The sequence below is a fragment of the Ovis canadensis genome, chromosome 18, assembly GCF_042477335.2.
Source record: "Ovis canadensis isolate MfBH-ARS-UI-01 breed Bighorn chromosome 18, ARS-UI_OviCan_v2, whole genome shotgun sequence".
Lineage (NCBI taxonomy): Eukaryota > Metazoa > Chordata > Mammalia > Artiodactyla > Bovidae > Ovis > Ovis canadensis.
Window position 1 is genome coordinate 78,390,775 of NC_091262.1, and position 12,688 is coordinate 78,403,462.

General features: G+C 51.1%; 1 protein-coding gene across 6 annotated transcripts in view; it reads left to right on the top strand.

Annotated features, from left to right (window-relative positions):
• EVL (Enah/Vasp-like) overlaps positions 1-12,688 on the top strand; it is a 147,882-nt gene that overhangs the window by 39,712 nt on the left and 95,482 nt on the right. The window contains exon 1 of one of the 6 annotated variants that reach the window (XM_069559747.1): positions 2,853-3,528. The exons of 4 other annotated variants lie outside the window; for them this stretch is intronic. In XM_069559747.1, the coding sequence (XP_069415848.1) occupies positions 3,506-3,528 (23 nt within the window). In that variant the 5' untranslated portion in view covers positions 2,853-3,505. Of the gene's footprint in view, positions 1-2,852; positions 3,529-12,688 lie in introns of those variants that run through there. One more of the 6 variants, XM_069559753.1, reaches the window with a different exon arrangement.

Genomic DNA, 12,688 nt, shown 5'->3' on the forward strand with positions numbered 1-12,688 from the left:
TGGGGCTCTTCTGTTTTCATCCGTTCTGTGTTCATATCAGTTCCGTGTCCCAGTTACGTGATACAGAAAAACAAAGGCTGAAGAGGGAACGGAAGTCCCAGAGCAGGAGCATGCTTCGTCCGAGCCTTGAGTCGTTGGCGGGTAGCCTAGGATACCTTGTTCTTATGAGTCATGTGCTCTCAGAAGTGCCCTCTGGAGAGCAGTGCAGCAGTTGGGAGTCCCTGTTCCTGATCCATGGGGTCACCGGTTGTCAAGTGAGGTATCCAGCCTTTGAGGCAGACTCCTTCCCGGTCTGTTCCCAAGGCCTGTCACCTCGGGTTCTCAGCCTTCCTCCTGGGGCAGCCAAACCCCTCTGTCAGCCCTTAGTGGTCTCCTGTCTGGCTGTAGAATCGGGATTCGCCAGGGCCGGCCGGAAGGGTACCACATCCCAGCCTGGTCTCAGGACCACAGGCTGCCTGCCAGTCAACAGAACACATCCTCTTCTGGAGGTGGCCTGAGGCGCTTGGCTCTTTGGTGTTGGGACCCCAAGTGGGCACAAGGGTTGAAAACGTTGGCATTAAACCTACCTTGGCCAAGCTCATTGCTCTGCACTTGGTAGCTATATGATCATGGGCAAGTTACTTAACCGCCGTGGCCTCTGTTCTCTTATTAGTAAATTGAGGACTCACGTAAAATTGTCTCACATACACTTGGTGCTAGGTTTTGGCAATTTTTCACCATGATGAAAGTGAAAGAAGAGAGTGAGAAAGCTGGCTTGAAACTCAACATTCAGTAAACTAAGATCATGGCATCTGGTCCCATCACTTCATGGCAAATAGATGGGGCAACAGTGGAAACAGTGAGAGACTTTATTTTTTTGGACTCCTCACTGCAGATGGTGACTGCAGCCATGAAATTAAAAGACGCTTGCTCCTTGGAAGCAAAGCTATGACCAACCTAGATGGCATACTAAAAAGGTCAATTTTCATTGCAGTCCCAAAGAAGGGTGATGGCAGAGAATGTTCAGACTATTGGACAGTTGCACTCATGTCACGCAACTACAGTAATGCTCAAAATCCTTCAGGCCAGGCTTCAGCAGTATGTGAACAGGGAACTTGAGATGTACAAGCTGGATTTAGAAAAGGCAGAGGAACCAGAGATCAAGTTGCCAGCATTCACTGGATCATAGAGAAAGCAAGGGGATTCCAGAAAAACATCTTCTTCATTGACCACACTAAAGCCTTTGACTGTGTGAATCACCACAAACTGTGAAAAATTCTTAACGAGACAGGACTACCAGACAACCTTACCTATCTCCTGAGAAACCTGTATGCAGGTCAAGAAACAACAGTTAGAACTGGACGTGGAACAACTGAGTGGTTCCAAAGCGGGAAAGAGTATGACAAGGCTGTATATTGTCACTCTGCTTATTTAGCTTATATGCAGAGTACATCATGGGAGATGCTGGGCTGGATGAATCCCAAGCTGGAATCAAGACTGCCGGGAGAAATATCAACAACCTCCGATATGCAGGCGATACCACTCTAATGGCACAAAGTGAAGAGCAGCTAAAAGGCCTCTTGATGAAGGTGAAAGAGGAGAGTGAAAAAGCTGCCCTAAAACTCACCATTCAGAAAACTTGAGATCATGGTATCTGGTCCCATCACTTTATGGGAAATACATGGGGAAATGGAAGTAGTGATAGATTTTATTCTCTTGGACTTAATTCACTGCAGATGGTGACTGCAGCCATGAAATTAAAAGACACTTGCTCCTTGGAAGGAAAGCTATGACAAACCTATACAGCATATTAAAAAGCAGAGACATCACTTTATCAACAAAGGTCTGTATAGTCAAAGCTCTTGTTTTCCTAGTAGTCATGCACAGATGTGAGAGTTGAACCATAAAGAAGGCTGAGCACCAAAGAATTGATTCTTTTGGATTGTGGTGCTGGAGAAGACTCTTGAGAATCCTGTGAATTTGCAAGGAGATCAAACCAGTCAATCCTAAAGGAAATCAATCCTGAATATTCATTGAAAGGACTGATGCTGAAGCTCGAATACTTTGGCCTTACGTGAAGAGCCGACTCATTAAAAAAGACCCTGATGCTGGGAAAGATTGAAGACAAAAGGAGAAGGGGGCAGCAGAGGATGACATGGTTAGACAGCATCACTGACTCAGTGGACATGAATTTGAGCAAACTCCAGGAGATAGTGGTAGACAGGGAAGCCTGGCATGCTGCAGTCTGAGGGGTCACAGAGTCAGACACAACTGAGTGACCGAACAAGAACAACAACAAAATCAGACTAGAGAAATGGCGCTGGCAGATTGTTAGAAAAGGGACAGACGGAGGAAGACCAGTTACTAACATGAGAGGAGGAGTGGGGAATGCCGAGCGTGAGAGCCAAGCAGCGGGGCTGGGAGTAGGGAGGTCAGACCCCAGGAAACCTTCCTGAGCAGAATCAGAGTTGGTGCCTGATTCTGTTTGTGGTGTGAGGGAGAGAAAAACCATCAAGAGTGACTCACAAGTTTTCCTTTGAGATCTGTCTTCCTTGTTTTATAAAGATCTGCAAATGTTGACGACTCTCCTTGATGGCAAGTTTCAGAACACAGCCTCAGCTCACGTGCCAGATCTCAGCAGCTCGAGCCCTGCCCTCCAGTAAACATTCCTCTTTCTTTGGCTGACATCTCGTTTCCTTTTTCTTAACTTCTGTTCTGAAACTGTTACAGCAGCTTTTGTACTTCAAGGAACTGAAGCCTGGTCCATATTATGTATGGAAACAAATACCGAGATAAGTACTCAGTAAACAATGACTGAAATAAATGAGGTCACGCTTCGCGGCTGACCTATAGGGTGATACTCGTGGCAGAGCGCTGGCCGGAAACCATGACTCCTGGGATTCCAGAGCGGCCTCTCTGTTTGTGCTAAAAAAACGTTTCATAGTGGAAGGGTGAAATGCAGAGTCCTGAAGAGTTTTCAGTAAAATGCAGCCTGGGATCCATCTCCACTAGGTTCGCTGCCCACGGTGGTCCTCATATCTGAACCCGAGCACAGCAGTGGCCACGGGCAGGTGACGTGAGCGGGCTGAGCTCAAAGGAGCAGGGCACACTCTCATTCCTTTCAGCTCTTGCTCCCCGGCCCCCGCCCCGGCCCCATACAGCTTGGTGGGGGCGTGCGTGTTCTGTGATTCCCGCAGGATCCCAGGCGTGCCCGGGGTTCCACTTGTTTCTCGTGGCTAATCCAGCTCCCAGCCTGGAGGCTCGGCGCTCACTGCATTAATCAGCCTTGCTGGAATGATCACATGGTCCTTAGATGCCTCCCCTGTTAGCTGCCGCTCGTCAGCAGCTGGCAGAGCTGGAGGCTGCAGGCCCCTGTCTGCAGAAAGCCTTTCACTTCAGAATATTGGGGGGTGTGCAAACCCCGCCTCTTTTTTCTGCACCTTTGCACCATCTGACTGACTAAATGGTGGTCCTCCAAACCAGAAAGGCCCCCAGACAGTCTGAGGAAATTGTCTCCGACTAGGTCATGTTTGCACTTGAAGAATTCAGGTATGTCCTGGGTTTTCTCCATCAGCCTGCCGCTGGGTTTTTGTTCTCGCTAGGTTTTTGCTGTGTAATGATAGCCCAGGCTCCGGCTGGTCCTCACAAAAGAAGGGTTCTTTCCCATGGTGGGGCTTCTCCCAGTCGTGGGGGTGGGCATGCGGAGGCGGTGCCGGTCCAGGGTGTCGACTGCAGGCACCCAGGCAGCGTGGTAATCGGTTTGATGGTGTGTGAAGGTGGTGAGGACCCCACCTTGCGCCTCATCCGAGCTGTGCTGGTGCTGGTGTGGAGTTCTGAATACCGACTAGGAACTGCTTATCCAGATGGAGCCTCTTGCTGCCTTTTGTTTTTCTTCCTTTGTCAAACTCCTGCAGCCTTACTGCTCTTTAAAAAAGCACTAATTGCAGCGGTGAAGGTGGAAACCCCGCAAGTGTGTGTGTCTGCTGGGTCGCGATTTGATCTTGGCTCTGATTTTGCTCGTTGTGGACGGTGGTCTCGTTGCGGCTGGGCAGTTTTCTGGCAAGCGCCCTCATGGTGTTTTGTGAACAGGCTCCTTCTTTGCTTTCGTAAGCTTTTCAGCTGCTATGATTATGAATGCTCCAAATTAGAGTCTTTTGTGAATCTTATTCCCTCTGTATCCTTCATCTCTCTTCTGGGAATCTGTCCCTGGTATGAATGTGGGAAGAGGGCTCCAGAAAAGAGAGTTTCTCAGAAATGAGGCTAAAGGAGGTGGGATGAGGGGGGTTCCCGGCTCGTTCTGCCGTGGGTCTCCAGCTCTTCAGAGCATATGGAGGATAGCGTGTCTGTGTGTAACCTCTGACAGCTTCTCATTTCTCAGATGGAATTTCTGTGTGTTTAGAACTGAACATAAATACCATATTGACAGGCAGAGAAGTGACTGTGTGGCAACCTTTTAGGCAGTTTTTGTTCCCTCCAAATGTAGCTGCAGTAGGCATTAAAATAAGAATAGAATTACCACCTCTCGTTGCTTGTAAGAGGAAACTGGAGACCTTTTCATCAAAATTGAGGGAGAAGATGAGAGATTCTTCAGCTTTCTATAAGGGAAAGCAGGGCTGCAGAGGTTGCTCCCACCCTTCCTGTAAACGTGGGGCTTTGCCTCCAGAAGTTACCCTTTGTTGAAGAGTGCGTCTTGGCATCATTCCTGATGGGCAGGTTTGTGCAGGTTTCCATGTGGCAACCTGCTCTGATGACGTGAAGTTACACCGTGACCAGAACTCCTGCTCGTGGTGGCTCTGTCAGGTGACCAACGGGAATTTGTTTAATGCCTGGCAGGTAAGAGTTGACAGGCCATTGGGAATGAGTCAGGGGTCACAGGTTCTGCTCCAGGTTTCCTGACCCTTGTGAGAATCAGCAAGAGCATCGTAAATTGTAGAAAGTAGCGCAAGGCTGAGGTTCATGTTTTATGGCTAGCACTTGTTCGAGACGGAGTAAGCCTTGGCTTCGGCCTTGAGCAGATGTGGAGCCTTTCCTTGCCTTTCGGAGTGAGAACAGAGGGATGGGGAGACCCACTTCCACTGCGGTGGTACCTGGTCCTGGAGCGGGTCTGACGAGTTGGGAGGCCTCCAGTTCAAGGACACCGCTCTGCTGAGCTGAGGAGTGGGAAGATGGAGCAAAAGAGGGAGGTTTGTAGCCCTGCTTCAAGCTTCGGCTTCAGCCAGCCCTGAAGAGTTTTGCTGAGCATGGTTGCATTTTGTGACAGCTGCATGGGGCTAGACAGATGGCTTTCTTTTGTAGTCAGGGGACTTGTGTGAGGTCCAGGGCATTGTGGGGCTCGGGGCTCAAGAGGAGCTCACTTATCTTTTTAGTTTAGGTCAGCTTGGTTCTCACGGAGAAGGCAATGGCACGCCACTCCACTATGCTTGCTTGGAAAATCCCATGGATGGAGGAGCCTGGTGGGCTGCAGTCCATGGGATCGCGAAGTTGGACACGACTGAGCAACTTCACTTTTACTTTTCACTCTCATGCCTTGGAGAAGGAAATGGCAACCCACTCCGGTGTTCTTGCCTGGAGAATCCTAGGGACAGAAGAGCCTGGTAGGCTGCCATCTCTGGGGTCGCACAGAGTCGTACACGACTGAAGTGACTTAGCAGCAGCAGCAGCTTGGTTCTCAATATGTAGCACGCAGCAGATTCACCCAGAGGGCTCACAAAAACCCACCCCCAGAGTTTTAGATCCCGTAGGTCTAGGGTGGGGCCTGAGGACTTGTGTGTATCCAATAAGTTCTCAGGTTTTCTGGAGACCAGACTTTGAGAACCACTGGCTTAGGGAAAGCAGACAGACTGTCATTGAGATGGGAAGTCAGAGGTACAGCTGGAATCAGAAACAGCAGTTCAGGTACAGGCAGGTGGGCGGGGTGGGGTGGGGATGGGGGCAGTCGTGGGGAGGTCACACTAGGGCCGTGCGATCTCAGCTGCCCTCCTCCTGGGGAGGCCTGAGAACCGTGGAAAGGAACGCTGGGCTGAGCACCCATGAAGCTTGGTTCCTGATGCTGGTGCTGCCGTGGACTGCTTCGTGAGGGTAAAAGGAGGAGGGGACCGTGGGGGCGCCGTCAGGTCACCTGCGGACACAGCCCTCCATAGAGAGTGCCAAGGCCACGTTTGTTTGAGCAGGAAGTCTGGTTGACAGATGCCTTTCCCTGCTGGACTGTGAGTTAATCCAGTCTGTCAATCCAGGTGCTTTTAACTTTGATTCCTTAGGGCCTAAAGCTACTGGAGAAACAGTAAGGCCTTAGTAAGTGGTGGACAGAGTAATTTTCAGGAGGACTTAAGACAGATGAAAAAGCAAGCAAGCCCTCTGGCTCGCTCAGTGCCAGCCTGGCATGCCCGTTGGGTGCCTGCTGGTGCTGGTTCAGAAGAGCATGTCGAAAAGTGGACATCTGACCTCCTGAGAAAAATGAGAAGTATCCTCAGCACACCCCCAGTGATGGAGCACTAGAGAACTCTGACCTTGTTTCATAAGGAGTCTCTGTGATAACCTCACTCTAGACCGTGGTGACAGTGGTCAGGACTCCCCAGGTCCGGGGTGCAAGCCTGGAGGGCTGCAGGGACATGGAGACGTGAGGCTGGGCCAGCATTTCCCTGCTGCTTAGGGGCTTTCCCTGGCTTTCCCTGACTGCAAGACCATGTTGTCCTCACACCGGGCCAGCCGCTCTACCTGGCTGTGCTGGGAGGCACACTGAGTTTTTGCTTTAAAGAAAAAAAAAAACAAACCTTCGTAGGTGAGACATGTACTGAAATAATAGTTTAAGCCAGCATTTACCTGTCCCTGCACCCTGCAGAGACTGTCCTCTGAGCCCCTCTGGAGATGGGTTTGTAGAACACAATCTGGTTTCCTTCCATCCCTAGATCCTGAGCAGGGACCGCCTGCCCTTACCGACCCCAGAAGAAAGAGGCTGAAATGTGACTTTCAGCTTCATGGTCCCCCAAATGAGAATGGAACCCAAATCAGAAGCGCCTGTTTCTCAGAATCCCTGCTCCTTGTGGTTTATTTCCAATACCAGCTTCAGGATTTATAATCCAGAGTTGGAATGTGTCAATCACGTAAAAATGGGAAGTTACTATTTTGGGTCTGTTGTGTCTTATTTTTTAAATAAAACATTATTGTGGAAGGATGGGATTCCAACTCAGACTCGTTCTTTGATAATTCAAATTTATATCTAGTCTTAGGAAGTGTTACAACTTTTCTTGCCCTTTCCCTGGAATATTGAAATGAATTTAAATGAGTGGTATCAGGGACGCCGTGAAGTTCACGAACCAAGAAGACGGCCCGGTGTCCAGAGCCCAAGCCAGCTTAGTGCCTCTCTTTTCCCAGGGTCCTGTAATCTCTTGAAAAAACAGATATTTGGGTACAGCGACTTTCACACTGTTGCCGTGTTCAGTCACTAAGTCACGTCCAGCTCTGCAGGCCCATGGACTGTAGCACGCCAGGCTTCCCCGTCCTTCACTGTCTACTGGAGTTTGTTCAAACTCATGTCCATTGAGTCGATGCTGGGCAGGGGGCGGGGAGTGGAGAAACTAGATCATTTCATACCCACTGTGCATCAGACACCACTAGCTGCTTTGCCCCTCGTAACTTGAACCCGAGTATCACTTTATGGAGACACAGACAGTCCCAAACACATACCTCCAACCCAGAAACAGTGTTTGCTAAGTGAATGAAGGAAATGGGCACAGCAGCTCCGAGAGGCCACCTGAAGTCACCCAGCTGTGAGGTCTGCTCAGCTTCACTTCAGTCCTCCTTTCTCAGATACCCTGTGCCGAGAACGCCGTCCTGCAACTTGACCTCGTGTCTCCCAGCCAGCACAGCCTTTCCGAGTCTCTCCTCTGGGCCCAGAGCCCGCGGTAGCTCCAGGCACTCGGCTCACCTCCCCAGGTGTGGGGAGGGTGGGGAACAGAAGAGGAGCAGAGGGTCGCTCGGAGGGCAGGACCGACTGACCCTCAACCCGACCTCCCAGCTCCCATGGCTCCTCACTGCTCCTTACCTGTCTGTGTGGTACTTGCTGCTGCTGCTGCTGCTAAGTCACTTCAGTCGTGTCCGACTTTGTGCGACCCCATAAATGGCAACCCACCAGGCTCTGCTGTCCCTGGGATTCTCCAGGCAAGAGCACTGGAGTGGGTGCCATCGCCTTCTCCAGTGCATGAAAGTGAAAAGTCAAAGTGAAGTCACTGAGTCGTGTGCAACTCTCAGCGACCCTGTGAACTGCAGCCCACCAGGCTCCTCTGTCCATGGGATTTTCCAGGCGAGAGCACTGGAGTGGGCGCCACTGCCTTCTCCAGAGTGGTCCTTAGTGCAGTGTAATTGTGTAACAGTTCCTTTCCCGCCTCTCTCCCCTACTAAAGTGTGCGCTGTCTGAGGCCAGGAGGCATATCTTAATACAGCACCACCAGCTGTCAGCCTGGAATCAGCTCTCGTGTGAATCAGGCTTGTGTGTGTTCAGGTGCTGTTCATGTCCGACTCTTTGTGACCGCATGGTCTGTCGCCCGCCAGGCTCCTCTGTCCATGGGGATTCTCCAGGTGAGAATACTGGAGCGGGTTGCCATTTCCTTCTCTAGGGGATCTTCCCAACCCAGGGATTGAACCTGTGTCTCCTGCATTGGCAGGCGGATTCTTTACCACTGAGCCACCCGGGAGGCCCCAGTACTTATATTAGAGTAACTTTAACTGAATTAAGTCATAGTCTCTAACTGGGGGAGGCGGGCTGTCCAACTCCCCAGGGCCTCCTAGCGCACAGGCCCCTAGTAGGGGGCGGTGGGGGCACGTGGTTGGAGGATGTGGGTGGACAGTGAGGGCGGAGGGAGGGGAAAGTAGAGCAGCAGAGATGAAAAGAGACGAGTCTCACTGACTTGACAGTCTCACCTGGTGCTGGTCTGACTAGCCACAAGCAAAAGTTATTTTGGGAGACAAATAATTTAGCTGTAGAATGGCAACACAGATATATGTAAAAATGCCAGCCTATCCTCCATTGTTAAATAAATGTCACAGCTGCTGAGTTTCACTCAAAGAGAAGCGGTATTGTGGAACCAGACTCCAGTCCAGTCCAGTGTGGATGTAAAGGCCGAGACCTTGCGGAAGTCACTCCATCTCATCTCTTAGCTACCTCACAGAGAAGAAGAGGGCTGTTTTGAGGATAACCTACTGGAAAGCAGTGTGTAAATTATGAAACGCTGCGATAAATGTTTGTACTTGAAAGTTACCTGGTTAAGGTGCTGCTTTGTTAAACAGTTTCCATCCCCCATTTCTCTTTGCTTAGCATTGTGGTCTCTTATATGGAAAATGACAAAATAAAACTGAACTAGGGAAAAGGTTTAACTGCACTCATTACCCAGAGGAAGGAGCCCTAGAACAGGAGACCACCTTGGGTCTGTGTGACTCTTGCTAGTTACTTAGGATATTGCAAAAGAGGCTCCAGCTATGTAGGTTCAGAGACCTGTGTGGTGCCTTGTTGGAGGCGGGAGGGCCTTTTTGCTGTTAGGATAACCGTTCACCCAACAAACCACTTGCTGAGCATCAGTTGTTGTTGTTGTTGAGTCACTCGGTCGTGTCCGACTCTTTGTGACCCCATGGACTGCAGCACACCAGGCTTCCTTGTCCTTCACTCTCTCCCACAGCTTGCTCAAACTCATGTCCATTGAGTTAGTGATGCCCTCCAACCACCTCATCCTCTGTTGTCCCCTTCTCCTCCCACCTTCAATCTTTCCCAGCATCAGGGTCTAGTCTAATGAATTGGCTCTTCACATCAGGTGGCCAAATATTGGAGCTTCCACGTCAGTCCTTCCAATAAGTATTCAGGACTGGTTTCCTTAAGGATTGACTGGTTTGATCTCCTTGCAGTCCAGGGGACTCCCAAGAGTAATCTCCAACACCACAGTTCAAAAGCATCAGTTGTTCGACACTCAGCCTTCTTTATGGTCAGCTCTCACATCCATACGTGACCACTGGGAAAACCATAGCTTTGACTAGATCTTTGTTGGTAAGGTAATGTCTCTGCTTTTTAATATACTGTCTAGATTGGTCATAGCTTTTCTTCCAAGGAGCAAGCGTCTTCTAATTTCACAGCTGCAGTCACCATCTGCAATGATTTTGGAGCCCAAGGAAATAAAGTCTCACTGTTTCCGTTGTTTTCCCATCTATTTGCCATGAAGTGATGGGACCAGATGCCATGATCTTAATGTTTTGAATGTTGAGTTTTGAGGCAGTTTTTTCACTCTCCTCTTTCACCTTCATCAAGAGGCTCTTCAGTTCCTCTTCGCTTTCTCCCATTGGTGTCATCTGTGTATCTGAGGTTATTGAGTAGAAGATGCAAGTCTGTGTCATCCTGAGTCCTGGGAACGTGCTGAACCAACACCAAAAGCATGGGGTGAGGGTAGCCAAAGACAAAATGAACCCAGGGAGAGCAGGAGAGATTCCAGACGGCTCCAGATAGGGCGCTGCGGGCCGGGAGGAGGGCGAGGCGAGGCTTGGCCGCGGCGAACACCAGGGAGTCTTGCAGGCGGAGGCATCTCTCGGAGCACGTCTTAGAGCAGCTTTGGGTTTGGAGGGCAGGTGGCGGAAGGAAAGGAGGGGCTGCTGGCAGCCGTGCTGGAGCTGAGGCCCGGGAGCCGGGGCGGTGCGCTCTTAGCTCAGTGGTGGCTGATGAAACCTGTGGGGTAGGCTTTTCCTCATTCTTTTCAGGGTAACCCAGTCTGGTTGTCTTTCTCTCGTGATGGTCGCTTCTCTCTGCCCTGAGAAGTGCCCTGGGCCACTGCTTTGCCAGGTAAACCCTTCTCGCCTTGAGGGAGTGTGTGTCTTGTTTGTGGAGGCCGCGCGTTTTGCAGTGCTGGCTTGTCACTTTGCACAAGTTACTTCAGTTCTTCTGGCTTTACTTTGCCAGTCTCTAAGATGGGGGTATTACCTACCTCCTAGAGTGGCTGTGTTGATTAAACGAGATTATTTATATAAAGCGTTTGGCAGGGTTTCTGGCACTTAGTGGGCTTCCCAGGTGGCACTGGTGGTATAGAACCCACCTGCCAGTGCAGGAGATGCAAGAAACTCAGATTCAGTCTCTGGGTCGGGAAGATCCCTTGGAGGAGGGCATGGCAGCCCACTCCAGTATTCTTGCCTGGAGAATCCCATGGACAGAGGAGCCTGGCAGGCTACAGTCCACGGGGTCACAAAGAGGCGGACATGGCTGAAGCAACTTAGCACACACGCACGCTGGCACTTAGTAGATCTTCAATAAATTCATTCCTTCAACTTACCTTAAGCAGCAGAGCATTTAACTCAGACCCTCGTCCTGGATGAGAAATCACGTAGGAGCCAGGAAAGAGGCCTGACCCCACTGAGGACGAGGAGCTCCTCTCATGCCCCCGTCTCCTTGGCATTCAGACTCAGAGTGCCAGCAGTCAGTCCTTGGACGATAGTCCTGTCTGCTGCCGAAATGCTTATGGCACAGTGAACCGACCGTGATGTGACTGATCAGCTGAGAGCCTGGATCCTGGCTTGGTTGACGCACAGATTCAGTGGGCTGAGAGATTGATTACGCTCCCTGCAGTTGACATGCTGGGCCTGCGTGCTCCCTGACTGAGTATAGCAACGCAGCCAGACCCCACCGCCCGTGTCAGTGCTGCACCAGGGCCCGCCGACTCATCCCCAGCCCGGGACTCCGTGATGGACGTTCCTCCAGGTCACGCCGCTGCATCCGCCGAGACTGACACACGCAGTGGCTGTCTGCTGAGCTGACACGGACAGGTTCAGGGTGTGAGCTCCCTTCTAGGGGAGGGCAGAGGGAGTTAATGGGTGGGAACTTGGTGGAGGGGCAGAGGTGGATGTGATGGGGTCCATCCCGGGGTAGTTCTGTTGGGCATCAAAAGCCACTGGAGACTTCAAGTTGGGGGTCCTCCGTAACAGTCCCTTCCTGGGAGGGCCCACCGAAATTGAAACAGAGCCCAGGTCGGTTCTCACACCCAGCAAGTCCAGGTGCTCAGAAGTGGAGCTCAAGCACAAGCCCACCAGTGCACCTCAACCCTAACTGAGTTTGGGGAGAGCCTGAACCTCGGGAACCTGCAGACCCTACATCTTGGTGACACTGTGTTGCCTTAGATACGCCGTTTAACTTCACTGGGATGTAGTTTGTCCACCTGGAAAATAGAAATGGTTCAGAAAGAACAAGATTACGGCCATGCAGGAGCTTGGGGAAATCAGGAGCCCTGGATAATTACAGGTGCTGTTAACATGTGCTTTCAGGTTCGCCTGGCGCCTCCGGCTACAGATTGAACCACATGTCTTGAGTGTGCGTGGCTCATACAGACACAACCCTGAGTCTGGAACTGACCTCCTGCTGATTTGTGGGCTGTGTGGGGTTTGGTAACTGGTCATGTGGCTGTCAGGAGGTCATCCCAGACCCAGTTAGAGGTGAGAGGAAGTGTTTTCAGTCCAGTCCCGTCAGCTCAGGGCCTGCCATATGCCAGGATTGATCTCGCCCTGTGTCTTTGTGACTAGCCCAGCCTCCATCTTCATCAGCACGAGGGCTGGAAGAGAGCAGAGACAGGCGTGTTTATTTGTGGAGGTCCAGGAGGAAACCGGAAACTGGGAGCGCTTCCAGCTCCGAGAGCACCCCTGGGCTGCCTGGAGCACAGGCTCAAAGGAAAAAGAGCCTGGAGCGGAAGGTGGG